At 53.6% G+C, this 21,096-nt stretch overlaps 2 protein-coding genes across 2 annotated transcripts; both read left to right on the top strand.

The window, feature by feature from the left end:
* The first annotated feature begins 4 nt into the window (after positions 1-4).
* On the top strand, positions 5-12,752 carry USF2 (upstream transcription factor 2, c-fos interacting). The gene is made up of 10 exons (XM_004388121.2): positions 5-60; positions 330-376; positions 489-607; positions 747-947; positions 1,368-1,518; positions 1,642-1,729; positions 2,028-2,086; positions 11,493-11,587; positions 11,888-12,016; positions 12,110-12,752. The coding sequence occupies exons 1-10, from the start codon at positions 5-7 to the stop codon at positions 12,197-12,199; spliced, it is 1,035 nt and encodes a 344-aa protein (XP_004388178.1). The 3' UTR covers positions 12,200-12,752.
* A 2,278-nt stretch (positions 12,753-15,030) lies between these two features.
* On the top strand, positions 15,031-16,538 carry HAMP (hepcidin antimicrobial peptide). The gene is made up of 3 exons (XM_004388193.1): positions 15,031-15,117; positions 16,280-16,339; positions 16,434-16,538. Exons 1-3 carry the CDS (start codon positions 15,031-15,033, stop codon positions 16,536-16,538), a joined length of 252 nt encoding a protein of 83 aa, XP_004388250.1.
* The last annotated feature ends 4,558 nt before the right edge of the window (positions 16,539-21,096 follow it).

The raw sequence follows: 21,096 nt of genomic DNA, 5'->3' as shown, positions 1-21,096 counted from the left end.
GGACATGCTGGACCCGGGTCTGGATCCCGCTGCTTCGGCCACCGCTGCTGCCGCCGCCAGGTAAGGGCGCCAGGCCGGTCCGCGCCCCTCGCCCGAGCCCCGGCCCTTTGGCCTGGCGGCCGGGCCGCCATGATCCCCAGTGGCCGCCAGGCCCAGCTCAAAATGGAGGCCGCGAGGGAGGGGTACCCGGCGCCTAATACTCCCGGCCCCTGGCCCTAGAGGCGCCCCCAGCCCCGGACCGGGCCGGGCGGTATAGAGGCCCTGCACCTGAGCGAAGGGGCGGGGGCGTGGACGGCCCTGACCCCCTCTTCCCCCCGTCCTCCTTGCAGCCACGACAAGGGACCCGAAGCAGAAGAAGGCGTCGAGCTGCAGGAAGGTGAGTGCGCGCGGGCCCGCTGGGGCTGCGGCTCGCGCCCGGGGAGGGGGCTGGGGCGCCTTGGCCGGGCCCGGCGCTGACCATCCCCCTGCCCTCCTCCGACCGAGGACAGGCGGGGACGGCCCTGGGGCGGAGGAGCAGACGGCGGTGGCCATCGCCAGCGTCCAGCAGGCGGCGTTCGGCGACCACAACATCCAGTACCAGTTCCGCACAGAAAATAATGGAGGACAGGTGAGGCATGGGCTGGAGCTGGGTGGGCCGGCGGATGGGCGGGCCGGCGGATGGGTGAGCCGAGCGCTGGGAGGGGGCTTGAGCCTGGCCCCCTGCGCAAGACCCAGCGCCGGCCTCGCTGTTCTGCCGCCCCCTGCAGGTGACATACCGTGTAGTCCAGGTGACTGATGGTCAGCTGGATGGCCAGGGGGACACGGCTGGCGCGGTCAGTGTGGTGTCTACAGCTGCCTTCACCGGGGGTCAGCAGGCTGTGACCCAGGTGGGTGTGGACGGCGCAGCTCAGCGCCCAGGCCCCACTGCTGCCTCTGTGCCCCCAGGTCCCGCAGCACCCTTTCCTCTGGTAGGTACCCAGCAGCCCCTGGGGGGTGGAGGGGTACGCTAGCTTTGGGAGCCCCGGGGGTGGGGCAAGTGGGACACAGGTGCTACCTTTAGGCCATCAGATCATCTGGACTCAAATTCGTGTTAATGCAAGGGGAAACCTTGGGCAAGATCTTCTTTCCAGGCCTCAGTGTTTTCTCTTTAAAATGGGCCTGATGGTAATAGGAGAGTCTCAGAGATAAAAACGGATGGCTCAGCAAGTTGTTGCTGAGTATCTGCCAAGTTCCAGGACTATCTGGACGCATAGGATAGAGTGGCACGCTACAGATGTTCCCCATCCCCACAGAAGATGTAGCAAACATCAGACACACCAACAAGGGCTGGGATGGGGGAAATAGAGATAGTTACATAGTTACGGGTGACTTCTGTGTCCTATACCCAGGCTGTAATCCAAAACCCCTTCAGTAATGGTGGCAGCCCGGCAGCTGAGGCTGTCAGTGGGGAGGCACGATTTGCCTATTTCCCAGCCTCCAGCGTGGGAGATACTACGGCTGTGTCAGTACAGACCACAGACCAGAGCTTACAGGCCGGAGGTAAGGGGAGAAAGGGGCCAGGACAGAGGGCGGTGGGGGCAACAGCCTTAGCAGGGAGGGAAGCCCCCCAGCCAGTGCTGATTTGGCCCCCACCTGTGGCACTAACCCCTCCTTTTCCTGCAGGCCAATTCTATGTCATGATGACCCCACAGGATGTGCTTCAGACAGGAGCACAGAGGACGATTGCACCCCGGACACACCCCTATTCCCCGTACGTACAGGAGCCTTGGTCCCAGGGACGGGACCCTGGGAGGGCCTGAGGCTGGGTCTAGTGGAAAAGGACGTTTTCTGGGATGAGACCTGGGCCGTTCAGTACACCGCAGGCACTTTATGTATTTGTTGTTTTGTTTCTGCTTCTGCTGTGTAAGTAAAGAGAACACATTTTCTTGTCTCTTCTCTGGATACAGATTTATCTTGTAAAGATACTTTTTAAGCCTCATGGTTTAACAAGTATTCCGGTAGGCGGGACCTGAGATACCATGTGCCTATTTTCTTTTTTCTTCTTCTAGGAAAATCGACGGAACCAGAACGCCCCGGGACGAGAGAAGAAGAGCTCAGCACAACGAAGGTAAGGATGAGGTGGGGCTCCTGAGCTAGGCCAGGCTGCCACCCACCCAGGCAGTCCTGGCGTCTGGAGCCACAGAGAGCCAAGCAGCTCTGGCCCGTTCCCGGGCACACAGTGCTCGACGGCTGTCTGTTGAATGCTGGGAAGGTAGAAAGTGAGTGGGGAGGGCGTCAGGCTCAGCGTTGGGAACAGTCAGGAGGGGGCGTGAACTGGAATCCATGCATTTTGTCATGCGTGGCTGGTGGTTTTGAATTAACTGCCAACGTCCAGGATGGGAGATTTCATACTTATATATGGATTTCTTGCCACCCTTGAAAAATTGGGTGATCTGGCTCCCCTAGACCCATCTTTGCTTGGGGCAGCCGTTGGAAAAGTGGAGTGCTACTCCTGGGGTGTGAGCCCCCGCCGTGGCCCCCGCTGCCTGAGAGGGTCGGGTCGGCAGCTGCTTAGCCCACCCTCATTCTGCCGCCTTCTGGCCCCCAGAGGCTGCGCTCATTGGCTAGGGAGCAAACCCAAGGAAACACTTCTGGCTGACGGAGGCCCGAGATGTGCCCTTCCCGTAAACACCAGATCGCAGCCTAAGTGAATTTTTAGCCCACAAAGCTTTCCCCTAGTCCCAAACCAGTCCTTATAGCCACATGCAGCTGCCAGTGGGATGCTTCACACCCAGACAACCGTCATTCGGCAAATATTTACTGAACGTGGATTCCGGGCTGAGCAGCATGTGCCCTGTGCAGGTCTGGAGCCTGACCTGAAGTGTTAAGGGGTTTCAAAAGAGGGAAGACTTGTTTCTGACTGGTGGGGAGGTTACGTGAGGTGTCCCCAGAGAAGTGGCCTTTGGAAATGCCTGTCAGGCAGAGGGGAACACAGACTGGAGAGAGGAAGGCAGAGTGGGGTCAGGTTGCTTCAGCTGCTACTGGTTTGGTCATTGCTGAGGGTCCTTGTGGAGTGCGTGAGGGGGGCAAGGGTTGGCCCATGGAGCTGTGTTTTAGGCAGAGCTTTGAAAAGGTTTATTCTGGTTAGAACCCCTGCTGAGAATTTGCATTTCCACCTCAGATATACTGAATCAGAATCTACAGTTTAACAAGATCCCCAGGTGATTCTTATGTATGATAAATTTTGAGAACTGCTGTTCTACTAGCGATTCTCAGATTTGATCCCTAACCAGCAGCATTCAAACTGGTTGCCGTGGAGTCGATTCCAACTCATAGCGATCCTATAGGACAGGGTAGAGCTGCCCCGTAGGGTTTCCAAGGAGCGGCTGGTGGATTCGAACTGCTGACCTCCTGGTTAGCAGCTGTAGCTCTTAACCACTGTGCCACGCTTGGTTGCTAACCGAAAGGTTGGCAGTTCGAACCCACCAGCTGCTCCGCGGGAGAAAGATGTAGCAATCTACTTCCGTAAAGATCACAGCCTTGGAAACCCTATGGGGCAGTTCTGCTCTCTTCTCTAGGGTCGCTATGAGTCGGAATCAACTTGATGGCAGTGGGTTAGTTCTGGGTTCTATGAGGATTCAACGAAAGAATACATGCAGAGGGCTGAGTACCGAGTTCAGCCGGCAGTGGGTTTGAGTTTGGGAACTTGTTAGCAATGCAGATTAGCAGAACTGGTTGCAAGCCCTGGTTTCAGGCAGCGCGCTGAGCTCAGACGCAGTGGCTAACACAACTGAAGAATCAGGCTTTCGGGAATCAGGGTTTCATGCTGGGGTCAGGTGGGCCCTTGTGGGAGAAGGGTCAAGGAGGAGAGCTGGTTAGAAGGGAAGGAGGTGAGTTTGAGGGGCCTCCAGTGAGCTTTCCTGGCAGTCCTGGCCCCCCGCTCACTGGCCACGTGGCCATAGGCTGGTCCTTAATTCCACACCTGTCTGGTTCGCTGTAAAGTGGTGTTGACACAGCTACCCTGCAGGCTCCTAGTGAGGTTCAGTGAGTTGTGGCATAGGAGACCCCGTAAAAGAGGTGTGGTGTGCCTCCCAAAGAATGCAGTAAACCGCTCTGGTGATGCTATCCAGCCTCTTCCACCCCGCTCACTGCCTTAATCCACTTCCACACGGTTTTGAATCTTTCTCATTCTGCAAAAGCAATCTTTCTATTAGCTTTGCTCTACCCTCCAGTTATGTCCTGCCCCCTGTCCTCTCCTAACCTGCAGGATGTTTGACCTACCACCTGCCCATCCCCTGTCCCCTCGGCGGGCTGGCTCGTTTCTCTACTGCACAGCTCAGAGTAAGGTCACTGGTGGTGGCATCGTTGCCAAATCCGCTGCCTTCCTTTTCCGTCCCAGCTCCAGGCATCTAACCCTGCCCATTCCTCTCCTTTCGGGAATATCCCTCTCTGCTCTGCCCTCTCGGATTCTCCTGCTCTCTTTGCTTCTTCCCGACCTGCCCTGCAAAGCAAGGCTTTCCACATTTTCCTGGAAAACTCGTTCAATATCAAGCTACATCCAGGCCTCTTTCCAGGAGCTTCTGGCTGAGTAGGTCGGGGGAAGGCCCATGAATCTGTACTTGCAACAAGTTCCCCCAGGTGATTCTTCAGTTTGCACGAGTTTGAGAAACTGCTTTGACTGTTGGTGTTTCTCACGGCCGGGCCGCCTCTCTCTGCCCCAGAAGGGTGAAGTGGTAAGCCCAGGGATGACTCTCAGAAGCTCTTGTCTGTATCCCCAAAATGCTAACTCCAGTTGCAGGTGCTCATGGTTGTTTTTGGGGTGGGGGTCTTTTAGCTTTCTCTGGGAAAAGGTATGGACCCACAGAAAGATGAGAGGTGCTTCACAATGTCCTCCTTGGGCCCCCATACCACCTGGTAGTGCACTGGTAATGCTCAGAGCTCCATTCTTCTCTCCTGAACTCCAGGCCTGTATCTTGAACCCATTCATAATCTCCATCCCTGGCTGTCCTGGATGAGACACCTCAGACTCAGCTTATCCCAAACAAAACTTGCTGTCTTCCCTCCCCAGAGGCCCCCATGCGTCACTTGTCTCTCCCTGAAAGGTACTCCGCTCGCAGTTACCAAAGCCAGAAAGGAAGGCCAGAGCCATCTTCAGCTCTGCCCTCTCCTCTTTCCCTCACATCCTCAAACCTCAGGATCTGTGCTGTTGTGCCTTTCCAATCTGCTTGCCTTTCTCCTTTCCCTCCCTTCCCAGCAGTCCTTGGCACTGCAGGGGCCAGAGAGAGCACAGCGCACTTTGTGTGTCGGAAAGGGGAGTGGTGGGCTGCTGGTGGACTGGGCGGAGTGTGTCCTGTGTGAATGACAGGGCAGCCCTTGCTCAGCACCAGCCCATTGTCGGCATTGGGGCCCGCTGTTGCCAGAACTTCTGAGAAACCAGAAATCTAGATCTTTATGTGAAATCTGGTTTTGAAGTGCTGGATTGAATTGCTTTTTCTGTTTTATTGGTTTCAGCTTTTAGTATTACTAACGGTCGCTACGAGTCAGAATTGACTCGACGGCAAGGGTTTGGGTCTTTTTTTCTTGGTTTGCTATATACTGTGGGTTTAATTTGCCAGATTTTTTTTCCACTAGCTTTTAAAGGTGACTTTAAGCCTTTATTTTTTTCTCTAATAACAAGCCTTTATAGTTGTAAATTTCACCGACACTTAGCTGCATCCCATTGGAGTGTGTAGTGTTTTCATTGACATTCAGATCAAAATATTTTCCAGTTTTCCTCGTGACTTCTTCTTTGACCCATGGATTGTTCAGAAGCGTGTTGCTTCATTTCCAAATATTTGTGGATTTTCTGGATATCTTGTTTTTGTTGTTGTGAGGTGCCGTCCAGGTGGCTCCGACTCCCAGCGACCCCGTGTACAACAGAACAAAACCCCGCCCGGTCCTGCGCTGTCCTCACGATCGTTGTTATGCTTGAGCCCCATTGTTGCAGCCACTGTGTCAATCTTTTTGTTACTGATTTTGTTTTAATTCTGCCGTGGTTGGAGAACCTACTGTATAATTTCAGTCCTTTGAGATTTATTGATACTTATTGTATGACCATGGAGCCCTGGTAGCACAAATGGTTAAGCACTCAGCTGCTAATACAGATTGGCAGTTCGAACCCACCCGGCTGCTCCACGGGAGAAAGACCTGGCAATTTGCTTCCGTAACAATTACAGCTAAGAAAACTCCATGGAGCAGTTCTGCTGTCACATGGGGTCGCTAGGAGTCTGAATCTATTCAGTGACACCCACCAACAACAACATTTTATGGCCAAGAATATGGTCTGTCTTGGTGAAAGTTCCCACGTGCTCTTGAAGGTAATGTGTATTCAGCTGCTGTTGGGTGGAATGTTCCATAACCTTCTGTTAGGTCAAGTGGGTTAGTGGTGTTTGGGTTTTCTATATGGGTAGTCCCCGACTTACAATGGAGTTTTGTTTCTATGACTCCACTGTAAGTTAGTTTTGATGTAGGTCAACTACGTTTTTTTTTTTTTTTTTTTTAAGTTTTAATTATTACTGCCTTTTATTATCAGTCTCTTTATAAATCTGATCTTTTTGTCTTTGGGGGTTGGAGGTGTTACATATAGACTTACGGATATGTTTTAATACATACATGCATTAAAAAATCCACAAATCATAAAAATGTTGTTGCAGTAATAACTCCACTTGGGGAAGGTTCTGGATCATCTGGATTATCCCTGGGAATGGAGATGGCATTTCTAGTTAGAAAATTAGTGAGAATTGTCTGTGTCATCCTTTTTTTTTTTTCCTTGTATTTCACGGTAACATCTCACTGCTTCCCAAATCTGCTTATTGGCTTTAGCAAAAAAAAAAAAAAAAAGACGGTTGTAAGCGCGGTTCATCAAATACGTCGTCGGTTGATGATTACCTATATCCTGATTTTCATATACTTGTTTTGTCAGTTACTGAGAGAGGGGTGTTGGAGTCTCCACCTTCATTGGCAGATTTGTCTATTTCTGCCTTCAGCTTTTGCTTCCAAATTGTGTTTTAAATGTTACAGCGACGTAACGGAAGCACTTCTGTGGAAGAGACGTACTCGTGGTCTTCACGCGTCTTCCTCCATTTCAAATGTACCGTAATGGTGTTTGCAAACCGCAGGCCTGACCACGCTGCCACCTGCCTTGGTGAAGGCCCTAGACTCGTAGAGCGTGGGATCCAGACCCCTCAGCAAGGCATTCAAGGCCTTGACGGCCTCATCTTACAACCTCGCTCCCCTCCCCCACCTCTCCCACCACGCATCCCCCAAATGTACTTTCTTGTCACCATTTCTGGAATCTTGGCACCTGTCTGTCTGATGTCCCTGCTCTCAGAAACCAGCCTAAATGTTTCCTCTCTCTGTCTTTCTCTGAAGATAATCCCCTCACACCCCTACCCCCATACAGAAGTCATCGCTGCACCCCTGGCACGCTCTGGTCCCTTTGCACGTTCTCGGCTATAACATGCACCCTGCGGTGTGGGTGTCTCTGCCCACCTGCCTTTCACGGTGGTGCTGGAAGTGCCAGCGGGACAGAGGCCGGGATCGGTTCCACCGTAGACTCCCGTTGTGGTGTGCCCTGCACACAGTAGGGCAGGCAGTCGGTTTGTAAGGAGGGAATGCAGAGGGGAGGAGATGCCCTGCCCCTCCCTGTCCCTGCTGGCTGACGGCGGGATGAGGAGCAGGCTGTATCTGCAGCGTGGCGCCCAGGCTCATGGAGGCTGGACTCCGGGAAGGTAGAGAAAGAAATCAAGAAGCTGTCTGCCGTAGACTTCCTCAGCCAAAACGTTGGGAACCCAGGGAGGTGGTGGGCGGTGCAGCCAGGCCCGGCGAGGCTCTCAGTGCTGCTGCTGGGCAGCGACTTCACCTGTCTGACCGCAGAGTTCCGCAGGACTGAAAAGCTGCCCGTCCTGGATGGCTCACCACCATAGTGATGGTGCCCGGGTGTGGAGCACTCAGTGAGCCTAGGGCCAGGCCGGGATGAGGCTCAGTACCTAGAGTCCTGGTGGCGCAGTGGTTAAGACCTCGGCTGCTGTCCAAAAGGTCGATAGTTCAAATTCACCATCTGCTCCTTGGAAACCCTGTGGGGCCGTTCTACTTTGTCCTGTAGTGTTGCTGTGAGTTGGAATCGACTCGATGTCAACAGAATTGGTTTTCATTGGTTTTATTGGGATGTTTTCACAAGAAAGAGGAGGGTGAGGGAGAAAGAGGGGCCGTGGAGGAGGAAATCCAAGTAGATGGGGAGGGGCTGGCCAGCAGGAAGTGGATGAAACCAACTACTGAGAAAAGATAATTAGGATTTGCTTCTTAGCCGGCCTTGAGTGTCCTTTGGGATTTGCTTCTTAGCAGGCCTTGAGTGTCCTTTGGGATGTGCTTCTTAGTAGGCCTCGAGTGTCCTTTGGGATTTGCTTCTTAGCAGGCCTTGAGTGTCCTTTGGGATGTGCTTCTTAGTAGGCCTCGAGTGTCGTTTGGGATTTGCTTCTTAGCAGGCCTTGAGTGTCCTTTGCGAGCACAGCAGGGTGGGAGGAGGTCAGAGGTGTAGCAAGGTGGGGGCAAAGGTGGCACGTGCCCTCGGGTGCAAGTCCAAGGGGACCCCAGACGAGCACGGAATGACATTCTGAGGTGCCACAAATAGGCACCTGCCTGAGCAGTCGCCCAAGAGGGGGGACGGCATTTCTGTTGACAGCATCTGTTCGTCTTGGAATTGGGCGTGGGGTACAACTTAAGGATTGCCCCTGGGCGCCCATTACTCTCTGCGCCCGGAGGAGGTGCGGGCCTTGGGGGGGTATGAGGAGTAAGGAGCTCACCCCTCTTTCCTCTTACCTGAAACTGCCCCCCACTCCGGTCTCTCTCATCACCACCGCCCAACCCTTGAAAGTGCCCCTTGGCCTCCTTCCCAAATCCCACCCGGAGCTAGGCCCAGCCCCGTCGTCAGGCTTGTAGGACCTGCGTGGGTTTCTCTTCCCTCCACAGACACCTCCTGCAGGAGCCGTCCTGGCAGGAGAAGTAGGGAGTGTGCGTGGGGGGTGTGAGGGAGCAGCTGGGCTTGCTGTTGCTTCCCCACCCTGAGTGCTGAGTGCCTGGAAGGTAGCAAAGGGTGAGACGGTCTTGCTTCAGTGGCCCTGAACCAGGGTGTCAGGCTGTGATGTGTACGGACCCCAGGCAGGTGCCAGGATGTGACAGGGGCCAGAGGGAGGGAGCACGTGCAGTGTTGAAAGGGAGAAGGCAGCCTCTTGGCCCAGCTGAGGTCGTTGGAGGGAGATTGTGGAGTTCAGTGAAGTTAAAATCACGAATCTGGATTCTTGTATTGGTTTGTCATCCCTGGTCTCCAAGATAGGGTTCACATTGGCCCTTGTGGGGCCAGACCTCTTAGAACCACAAATGCCAGTCTGGGGAACTGGGACTTGATGCTGGGGCACCTGGGAAGGATTTTAAGTAGGGGTGAGACCTGGTTAGACTTCAGGTTTAAAGATGAGTTAAAAACAAAATCAAGGTGCCCGGAGCTTTGGGGAGGCCGAGGACTCTGGGCCATCAAGTGTAGCGACTGCGGGAACCAAACTGGAGCGGCTACAGAGAACTAGAGAGCGGGCGCTCAGGTCTGTGGGATGGGGCACTGCCCATTCTTGCCCACTGTGATCTAGTGGTGTCTGAACTCACCAGCCTTCGGGGGAGGGATGAGAATCGAGATCAGCACAAAGCTGACTTCTGTGAGGTGGAGGTCAAACATACCTCCACTCTCCCAACTTTTTCACCCTTTGTGACACCAGCCATTCTCCCTACAGCTCTCTCTACCTCTCTGCTGGGTTCAGTAATTTTTTGCAGTGACCACACAGAACTCATAAACCATACTCATGATTATGTGGTTTATTAAGGAAGTAACAGGCTACAATCCAGGATCAGGATCAACTTGGAAGTAACAGGAGTAACTCAGAAGACAGGATACAGCTCTTCAGTCAGGACAGCTTCCAACCAAGATAGCTCTCAGCTTCTTCTTGGTCATGCCTCCAGGCAGGCCCTTCTCCTGGGCCTACTGCTGCCAGGCCTCACAGGACCTGGCCTCTGTCCTGCTTGGGCAAGTGTTAACAGCTCTTTAGCTTTACTGACACATGCCCGGAGGCACCCCACTCTGCCAGCAAACCTCCTGCCTGAAGGTGCTCAGCTCTCTTGCCCTGTGGATTGGCAAGCCTTCTGTGGCTGTCTCATGCTGTCTCCAGTGTTAACAGCTCTCTCTGGCTCCTGGGTCTAGGAGGTTCTCAGCGCAGGGACCCTGGGTCCAAAGGATGTGCTCCGCTCCAGGCTCTTCTTGATGGTAGTGAGGATCCCCCTCAACCTGTGTGGGATTGGCCCTTACAAGCCTAGCAGGATGGCAAAACTGACCAACCCCCTTAGTAGACACAGTCACCTAATTTGCATAGTAAACTGACCAGTCCCTGCAAGGTGTAAAAATAGACCAATCACAGGATAGGCTGTGGCCCATCCAATTATTTTGGGCAGAATTATAAACCCAATGCCAGAAAGACCACATATAAGAGAAACCCATTGCACTGTACCTCCCAAAATACATGCCCTTTATAGCCAGAAGTCCATTTTTCAAAAGAAGCCAAAGATGCCAGTTATTATGCAAAATTTTCCAAATTTTAAATGCTGGCTCAAAATTTTTTAATTTTTAAAAATATTCTGGGCAGACCAACAAAACAAACCTGTAGTCCCCAGCTGTGATTTCTGCTCTAAAGGTCTGTGTGGCACTTGTGGGTCAGAATTTCTGTGTTCCTCTTGAAAAGGAATAGGAAGTGGGCATGGAAGCCAGGTTGCCTGGGTTCCCATCTTGCCCTGCCTCTCCCTAGCTGTCTGATTTGGAACAGGGCCTCCATGTGCTTTGCTGTCCTGAGGCATAGCAGCGTCTTTTTTTTAATCTTGCTTCCTTATTTTTTTATTGTACTTTAGGTGAAGGTTTACGGAACCCACTAGTTTCTCATTGAACAATTAATACACATACAGTTTTGTGACACTGGTTGCCAACCCCACGACGTAACACTCTCCCTTCTCAACCTTGGGTTCCCTGTTACCAGCTTTCCTGTCTCCTCCTGCCTTCTCGTCCTTGCCCCTGGGCTGGTGGGCCCCTTTAGTCTCGTTTTGTTTTATGGGTCTGTCTAATCTTTGGCTGAACGGTGAACCTCGGAAGTGACTCCATTACTGAGCTAAAAGGGTGTCCGGGGGCCATACTCTCGGGGTTCCTCTGGTCTCTGCCAGACCAGTAAGTCTGGTCTTTTTTTGTGAGTTAGAATTTTGTTCTCCATGTTTCTCCAGCTCTGTCCGGGACCCTCTGTTGCGATCCCTGTCAGAGCAGTGGGTGGTGGGAGCCGGGCACCGTGTGGCTGTGCTGGACGAAGTCTGGTGGAGGTGTAGCAGGACCTTTTTCCTGAGGGAAATGGCTCAGCAGCACGCCAGGTGCACGGTAAGTGCTGGAAGCATAACCATCCTCGTTGCTGTCATTCCCACAGTGGAGCGGAGGCGGAGGGACAAGATCAACAACTGGATCGTCCAGCTTTCAAAAATCATTCCAGATTGTAATGCAGACAACAGCAAGACAGGAGCGGTGAGTGCCCCGGCCCTCAGGTGCTGTGGTAGGCCCAGCTCCCCACCCGCTCCCAAAGACAGGAGCGGTGAGTGCCCCGGCCCTCAGGTGCTGTGGTAGGCCCAGCTCCCCACCCGCTCCCAAAGACAGGAGCGGTGAGTGCCCCGGCCCTCAGGTGCTGTGGTAGGCCCAGCTCCCCACCCGCTCCCCAAGACCTACCGCCTTGCCCACCAGCCACCAGGCGCAGGCGTTGTCCTGGCTGGGGGGGTAGGCAGAGGCTGCTGGTGAGTGCTCCCTCTACTGCTCTGTCCCACCCCCCAGAGTAAAGGAGGGATCCTGTCGAAGGCCTGCGACTACATCCGGGAGCTACGCCAGACCAACCAGCGCATGCAGGAGACCTTCAAGGAGGCTGAGCGGCTGCAGGTGGAGAACGAGCTCTTGAGGCAACAGGTGAGTGCCAGGACCTGGAGCTGGGGGGGACCCAGGGGCCCCCAAGACGCCAAGAGCCAGCCCCTCCCGTGCGCCCTCTTGCGTGTCTGCCAGATAGAGGAGCTGAAGAACGAGAACGCCCTGCTTCGAGCCCAGCTACAGCAGCACAACCTGGAGATGGTGGGCGAGAGCACCCGGCAGTGACGTCCACCCGCCGTGCGTGCAGACAGAGCCTCCGCAGGGCCCTCTGCTGCCCCTTCCCCAGCCCTTAGCACAGAGAGGGACACGTGCCCCTCCCCCAGCTGCGTTTTTTTATAGTAGATTTTTAACAAAAACGGGGAGAAATGATGCATTTCTGTGGATACAACACCCATCGCCCACCTCAACTTGGAAACGACATCCCCCCATCTGTCTGTCTGTCTCTTCTCTCTCAGCCCCCACTAAGCCCTGGCACATCTGTCCTGCCTGGAGGCAAGAGGGAGGGGACAGAGGCCCTGCCGTATCCCGCTGCCTCCTTGATCTCTAGAGGTGCTGAGACAAGGTGCTCATGGGAAGGAGGGGGCCTTCAGGGGGTCGTCCCCAGGGCCTGGACCTAAGTGGGGAGGCCACGTCCCACCCCCCCCTCTTGTTTCTGGATCCCTGCTCCCCTTTGGGTGTGTGTGTGTTTTAATTTTCTTTATGGAAAAAATGGACAAAAAAAAAAAAAAGAGAGGTATTTAACTGCAATAAACTGGCCCCATGTGGCCCCCGCCTTGTCTGTGCGTCTGTCCATCTTGGGTGGGCGGGCTGGGGTCTGCAGAACTCCGTGCGAGCGGGGGCTCTTGCGTTCACAACGGCCTGCCAGTCCCTGCGCCCTGCACCGCCCAGACCCAGCCTGTTGGTTGGTTGGAGGAATGAAGGAATGCATGTCCTCTTTGAGGCCCCAGGTGTGCGTACGTGGGGGCCGGGGTCAAGGACAAGTCCCATGATGTGGGGAGAGAGGCTGGGGTCTCCCATGTCAGCAGTTCCTAAAACCAGGACTGGCTCGCGGCCATCCCTTCTAGGCTGTAGCCCTCCCCCCTGCGCCAGCCAATGGTGGGGCCTGGCCTTGAGCCCCTCACCCCTAGGGAGGGCCAAGGGCCAAGAAGCCAGGCTTGGCCCGTCAGCCTGTCGCCTGGGGCTGTGGCTCTGGCGCCTGTGCCGTGACCCCTGCCCCTGACTGATGATGAAACGTGGCCTGAGCGGAGATGCAGTGACGCCTGGCAGGGCTGGGGGATGCTGCTGTGTCTCCTTGTGGGCATTGTCTGGACCCTGCCTCACTCTGCTGCCCCCGTTCAGTTCCACCCGCTCCCAGGATCGAGGACTGGGACTTCTGTGAGCTCTCCACTCCTCCTTCTCCCCAGATGGCCTCTTTGCTCTCCTGCTCCTGGCCTTCCATGTTGGAGGCCATCTTTGAGAGGGTCTGCTCGCAGGAGAGAGGAGCCTGCCGTGGAGTGAGAGGGGAGGCAGATGGCAGGAAGCAGTCCTCAGCAGGGGCCCTTCCATTTTTGTGGTTTTGGGTAGACCAGGAAGAAGCGTTCATTCCTGGACAGCTTTGGTGGCAAACCCGTTGCCATCCAGTCGATTCTCATAGCCACCCTATAGGACAGAGTGGAACTGTCCTGTAGTGTCTCCACGGAGTGGCTGGCGGATTCGAAGCCAACCTTTATGGTTAGCAGCCAGCCAGGCCCTGGTAATAGGGTTGAGGCAGAGAGGCAAGATGGGGGAGTGGGTAAGCACCCAGGCTCTGGGCCACAGTCACAGCGAGGTGGCCTGGGCAGTGGAGGACTGAAGGCACCGCAGCTAGGCCGCCTCAGGTCATCCTCATCCAGTGGTGTGAAGTGTGCAGATCTTTGTTGTGTGAATACTCCTGCCACGGGGGATTTCAGGGCCCCAGCGTGATGCCCTGAATGCAGAGCTGGGATGTGCACAGTCTGCTTTGGGGAGCCGGCTCCAGCACACGTGCACCCTGCGGTGTCTGCCGGCAGTAAAACCTGGGGATTGACAGCAGCTGCCTCGGAGCCAGCTGCCCAGGCTACTCCCCAGCTCTGCCTCTGGCTGGGCTAGCTGGGCCACTGCCTCTCTCTGCCTTCAGTTCCTCTTCGGCAAAGTGGAGACAATGTCTCAGAGGGTGGTGGGACAGGGAGGCTCCTGAGAGGAGTCAGGGCTGGCTGGCTGAGAAGGCAGCCAGAACCCCTGAATGCAGGGCAGGGCTCAGGATGGCGTGGGCAGCTGGGAGCTGCTTGTAGAGAACAGGGCGCCCTGCTGAGTCAACCCCGAAGTCAGTACACATGCTCAGGACAATGCCTGGCATGTACGATACAGTCATCAGATGTTAGCTATTACTGTTACTGCTATCTTTTATGGTCAGAAGTTCCTGCATACTTTTCCAGATGCCAGGACCACTTTTATGATTTTGACACTTAGAAAACACTGGGGAGTTTTGGGAGCTCACACTGGCACAGACCCCCTGCAGCTTGCTATCCCGGGGTTCCTCCCAGAATCTACGCATGTGTGAAGAGAACCCAAAGCAGCGGGAAGCTCCCCCAAACCACGCCAGGTGCTCCTGAGGCGCCCAGAAAGTGGTAGTCATCTTACACATGGTTGTGGGCATCCGGGGAATGGTGGGAATGAGGGGGTATGTTGCTTCCGCTCACCAAGCTGTTCAACTTCTGGGAAAAAAGGTGGACATTTTTCTGAGGTTGACAGGGTGACATCATGTTGGAGAAAGGGTCCCCAGGTGGCTGGCTGGAGGCACATGTCTGTGGCCCCATCTGCCCCACCCCCAAGACACACCTCCGCTGGCTGAGGGTGACACAACCCTGTTCCCTGTCACCTGTTCCCGCTTATCTCTCACCTCCTCGGCGCCACCACCTTCTTGGAAATGAGGCAGGGCAAAGGGGAGGGGGCTCGACACCCCCACCCCTCCAGCAGGCCCCATAAAAGTGACTGTAACTGGACCCCAGACACCACAGCAAGTCCTAGACTCAACGGCAGGACAGCCAGACGGACGTGCAATGGCAATGAACGTTCAGATCCAGGCTGCCTGCCTCCTGCTCCTCCTCCTCACCAGCCTGACCAGTGGCTCGGTTCTCCCCCACCAGGTGAGAACCCACAGGGCATGGGTCTTAGCAGGGTAGCAGGGGCTGGAGACCCAGACCCTTGGGAAGGGGTCCTGAGGACTGCCGCGGACACCCAAGCACTTGGCAGAGCCCAGGACAGAGAAAGGGGGACTGGGAGCTGCTTAAAGAACAGGGCTGGGGTACTGAGCGGTAGGGACTGGGGGCCCCTAAACTAATTAATCCCACAGATCTTTGAGCGCCTACACTGTGCCAAGTGCTGTTCAAGATGCTGGGGATAAAGCAGTGAACAAAAGAGATTCGAGACAAGACTTCGTCGCTGTTATGGCGCTTACATGCTAGTGAGGGAATTAGTCAATAAACAAAACATAAGATACGTGTGTTTGTTGTTACATGCTGTCGAGTCCATCCCAACTCACAGCGACCCTATAGAGCAGAGCAGAGCTGCCCCATAGGGTTTCCAAGGAGTGGCTGGTGGATTTGAACTGCTGACCTTTTTGGTTAGCAGCTGTAGCTCTTAACCATGGTGCCACCAGGGCTCCAACAAAAGAGGGTGGTAGAGTGACCATAGCGGGGGTGAAGGGGTACTTTAGGTGGAGTCAAACCACGCTGCTTTGTGAGAAAGTGACACTGAAGCTGTAGCTTGGATGTTCCAGGCAAAGGGGACACTATGCAAAGGCTCCAAGTGAGGGCAACACAGGGCATACCCAAGGATCAGGCAGTTTGATATGTGAAGGAGATGTACTTGGAGATGAGGTCAAGGGATGGGCGGGGGTCAGATCACGCACAATCTAGCAGGCAGCTGTGCAAGCCCGGGTTTCTCCTCTGAGGGCAAGGGCTCTAAGACAGCGAGAGACATGAGCTGACTGACAAAGTCAAAGTTACTATGCTGTGTGGAGAATGGATTGTCGGGGGGGTAGACGCGGGGACACTTGTTAGCAGGCTGTTGCTGGCATCCAGGCAAGAGAGGAGGATGTCCTGAAGACCGGTGGCAACTGTGGACAAAGAAAGGGACAGATCTGGGATGTGTTTGGGAAGGAGAACTGCCTGTGGGAGGTGAGACAAGCAAGAAAGCAAGGCCAGTCCTAGGATTCCAGCTGAGCGGTGGGATACCATCTACTGGGCACGGGCGACTCTTGAGTTCTGCCAGGCTCACTTCCATCTTCAATACCCTCTTCTTTCACAGACAAGGCAGCTTGCAGACCCCCAGGCCCGGGACTCAGCTGAAGCCAAGGCCAGCTTGATGGTGAGACCACTTGAGACTGCCTTCTGAGCCACCCCACCCTTCCCTTCCCTGTCTGTGCCTACCTCACTGACCCTGCCCGTGTTCCTTCCCACAGCCTGCGATCCAGAAGCGAAGGAGCCGAGACACCCACTTCCCCATCTGCGTGTTCTGCTGTGGCTGCTGTCATAAATCAAATTGTGGGATGTGTTGCAAGGCGTAGAGCCCCCCTGCCCTGCCCCCCAGTCCTCCCCACTTCTTTATTTATTCCTGCCGCACCCCCACCCCCAACACTAGGTGAATGGTCAGAATAAAACAGCTGATTATTTTCCAAACTGGTGTGTCTGTTGCCCTTTTTTCCTGCCAAGGGTCTATGCCAGAGGCTTGTTCCGTCCTGACCCCCCAAGGGCCAGTACGTGGTGGGGTGTGTTGGGGGTTGCAGGAAGCTTAGTGAAACAAATTTGTTTTCTCTTCTTTCTCCCCTTCGAAAGTCTTAGAATTCACCTTGCAACAGCAGGGGGTGAAAGTGAAAGTTTCCTTTCCCTGAAGTCTTATTAAAACAGAGGTAACAAACTCAAATGCCTAGCAAGAAGGTTCAAAGTGAGATCCAGGAACTCCTTCTGGGGTCCACAGAGTGGAAACTACTAAGACGCTACTTGCTTTTTTCACTCTCATTCACTATCACGAGCGTACAGTGGAGTTTTCTAGAGGCAACATGACAAGTGATATCATCACTGATGGCCAACCGATTGTGTGCTTGTGTAGCTTGTGCTTTCAAACTTTCCCAGTTTCAATTTCTAATATGTTAAACAACTATAGGTATAACCCGCTTAAATAAAAGATTTTTGGGGTCCTCAATAATTTTTAAGAGTGTAAAGGGGTCCTGTAGACCCAAAACTTTGAGAACCGCAGGACTTCAGGGACCAGACAGGTACAGTAAATGAGTGAGGCTTGCTGGCTTTGTTAAATAGGGGCATCTGAAGTTACATTCTCTCAACAAGGACCCACTTTGCACATGAAATGCATAAGAATATTCTTCACCTCCACAGGGAATTAAGTTCTCCCGTTCTTGAAAACTGTACACCTCTCTATCTGATCTTCCCACTTTTGAGAAAAACAGAGCTGCAGGAAGCATTTCATTTTCTTCTTAGGGCATAAGAAAACAACACTAGTATGATAATAAAGGGCATCAGCCATTTGGCCTCAATGTTGGGTATTGAGAAGGAGGGATGTGGTCTGTGGTCCCATCTGAGGGAGGTTCCAGGAAATGGCTGCTATGTCCAAAGGCACACCCAAATTGGCTAGAGCTTCTGATTTTTCAAGTGAATGGTAATCCTTATTTTGATGTGAAATTTCCTAATTTTTAAAATATATTGGCAAGAGATTAAAGGCATTTGTTTTCTAAATTAACACTCTGTAGGTCACAATAAACCCAGCTGGGAGCCCACTCAGTCTCATACACACAATGGGGAGCCCGGTCAGTCTCATACACACCTGGGAGCCCAATCAGTCTTGCACACCAGCGACTTTGTCCTCTGCCTCAGAAGCTATGAGAGACTTGTCCTCTGAGGCACTGGCAGGAGAGGTCTCCTGAATGGAGAGCTCCGCCTCCTATTAGTTTCCCGATCTTCCATGTGGCTTCTCCCCACTCTGAAACTCTGCCCCCTGATCTGTGAAAGGAGAGAGGAGTGTCTCTAGAGTAGTTAGCTCATCTGGCTGTTGAGCTACTCAGACAAGGGGATGAGTGTGAAATTGCTCTGGAAATCATCAAATGCCTCATGCATATAAAAGATTAGCACAGCTAGTCCCCGACTTACAATGGGGTTCCATTCCCACAACTCCATGTTAAGTTAGTTCTGACATAAGTGGAGTGTTTCTTTTTTTTAAGTTTTTATAGCTGCTACACGGCAGTGTTTTGAACAGTAAATCATAACATTGGACATCTGTGAGTGAACATCTGAGAATGGTGACATCAGCAAATTATACGCTGCAACACTGATTGTAGTACATATTACTAACAATAAGGTGTACTAAAAAGAAAAAAAGAGGCTGAAGTAAGTACAGTTCATGGTAACTCAAATACATCGTAAGATGGGGGCTACCGGTGTTAAGAGGGGAGGGTGGTAAATACCTAAGAGGTGGGAAATTTCAAATTGCTAGTTGCGTTTAATGACACCGGTGTGCTTCTCACATCTTAGCAAGCAGTTTCTCCAAGGTGGTCCTAGAGACGGGAGACCGTGTGAAGCAGAGGTTCTCAAACTTTAGTGGGCATCAGAATCTCCCGGCAGGCTTGTTAAAATACAGATTTCTGGGTCCTACCACTAGTAATCCCAATTCAGTAGGTGCAGGCTGGGGCCAAGAACTTGTATTTTTAACGAGTTCTCACATGATACGGATGCTGCTGGTCCAGGGGCCACACTTTGAGGACCACTGGTGTGAAGCTACGAGCTATGGCTGAGGGAAGAAGTGCCTCTTGGTTGGCTCAAGCCCTGGATGCCACCCAGGTGAGTGTTAAGCGGTGGACCTGAGGGTTTGATGTTGGAGATGAGTTTGGCTTGGTCTAAGCAACATCATGATAAACGGAGAAAAGATTGAAGTTGCCAAGGATTTCATTTTACTTGGATCCACAATCAACACCCGTGGAAGCAGCAGTCAAGAAATCAAAAGATGTAATGCACTGGGCAAATGTGCTGCAAAAGACCTCTTTAAAGTGTTGAAAAGCAAAGATGTCACCCTGAAGACTAAGGTGCGCCTGACCCAAGCCATGGTGTTTTCAGTCACCTCATATGCATGCGAAAGCTGGACGATGAATAAGGAAAACCAAAGTTGAATTGAGGCCTTTGAATTGCGGTATTGGTGAAGAATATTGCATACACCACGGATTGCCAAAAGAACAAACAAATCTGTCTTGGAAGAAGTACAACCAGAATGCTCCTTGGAAGCAAGGATGGCAAGACTACGTCTCACATACTTCGGACATTTTATCAGGAGGGATCAGTCCCTGGAGAAGGACATCATGCTTGGTGGAGGGTCAGCAAAAAAGAGGAAGACCCTCAATGAGATGGACTGACACAGTGGCTGCAACAGTGGGCTCAAACATAACAATGACTGTGAGGATGGCGCAGGACAAGGCAGTGTTTCTTTTTGTTGTACGCAGGGTCGCTATGAGTCGGAACCAACTTGACGGCACCTAATAACAACAGCACTTTAGGACATTTCACATAAAAATCGGGATTCCTGCCTTCTGTGGAAAGATCAGGTGATCTGGCAACATGGGCAGCTGGACCTAGGGGTGGCTGACCCCTTTAGACAGAGCACATGCTCTCCCGTTCCCCAGAGCCCCTCACCCAGCCCCACACTCACTCCACTGGCCTCACTCCTGTGGTCTGGAGACCGGGAATTTCCGATTTCAGCGATGGCTGCCAACGCTGATCTTGGTGGGATGCACGTGCGTGTACGCTGCGGCCCAGGAGCAGCCTCAGGTCACACCCAGAGAGGAGACGGAGTCCCGAACTGCACAGGCACACCACCCCAAGGGTTGGTGTTGACTCTGAGGCCGTGGCACCCAGGATCTCGGTGTCCTCGCCCAAAGCTCAGGCACCAGGCCCCTCTCTTCCCCAGGACCCAAGTGTTCAAGCGCCACCCCGCTCTCAATAGGCCTTTGTCCCTAACTGGGAAAGGCACGGGCAGAGGCTGACATCATGAAGCCTGAGGAAGGGGTGGGACTCCCCTCCCTCTCCCAGCTTCCCTGCTCCTGACTCCCTGGTCTGAGGGATTTCCCCACCTCTCACTCCTGGGTTCTCCCTTGGGAGAAAGGACCCTCTCTCCCTCTCCACCGCTCTGGCATGGAGGACGACAGAGGACACACAATGGGACTGAACAGCACGTGGTCAAGTCACTACCGCACTTAACCACACTGACCCCAGTTTCCCCCTCCGTACGCCCTCCTGCAATGGGTGGGGCTGAGGCAGCAGTAGGCTTACTATGGAATTTGTACATGGAGGGTCCTCACAGCCCCAAAAGTCACGGCAGCCCTTGTCGAGCACCTTCTGTGCACCAGGCAGTCTTCTAGGGGACACAATGGTGAACAAGACAGACAGACAAACAGAAAGTCTGCCCTCTGGAGCTCTGTGCTAGTGGGGAAGCTAGCGCATGATTCGGCACACAGAGCGTGCAAACAGACAAACGGGCTGAGCGTTGTGGAGAGAAAAGACAGCATTTAAGTGGAGGGGCTTGGCTTGGTGAGGGAGTCAGGAACAGCTTCCAGAGCAGGAGGTCTGAGCTGAGGAGCCTGAAAGAGGAGCGGCTGCGGTCTGCGGCAGAGTGGGGAGTGGGGTAGGGTGGGGAGAGCTTTCCAGGGGGAAGAGCAACATGCGCAAAGGCCTTCAGTCAGTAGGTGCCACAGAGTACCTGAGGAGCACATTCATCCACCCTCTCTACATCGATTACGCTTAGCTCTGTGCCCAGAGCTGTTCTACAAGCCGGGATAGATTGAGAATAAAAGCTGCTGCCCTCACGGAGGGTGTGTTCTGAGGAGAAAAAACAAAAACAAGGAAGCCAAGGCCGTTGCCGTCAAGTCGATTCCGACTCCTAGCGACCCTGTAGGACAGAGGAGAACTGCCCCACTGGGTTCCCAAGGAGCGGCTGGTGGATTCCAACTGCCGACCTTTTGGTTAGCAGCCGAGCTCTTCACCACTGCACCACCAGGGGTCCATGTCCGGAGGAGAGGAGACAATTAATACATAACACATCACTTCAGATGGCAGTAAGAACCTGGGAGA

Source organism: Trichechus manatus, unplaced genomic scaffold, assembly GCF_000243295.1.
Source record: "Trichechus manatus latirostris isolate Lorelei unplaced genomic scaffold, TriManLat1.0 scaffold00207, whole genome shotgun sequence".
Classification (NCBI taxonomy): Eukaryota; Metazoa; Chordata; class Mammalia; order Sirenia; family Trichechidae; genus Trichechus; species Trichechus manatus.
This window is presented reverse-complemented; position numbering and strand designations above follow the sequence as displayed.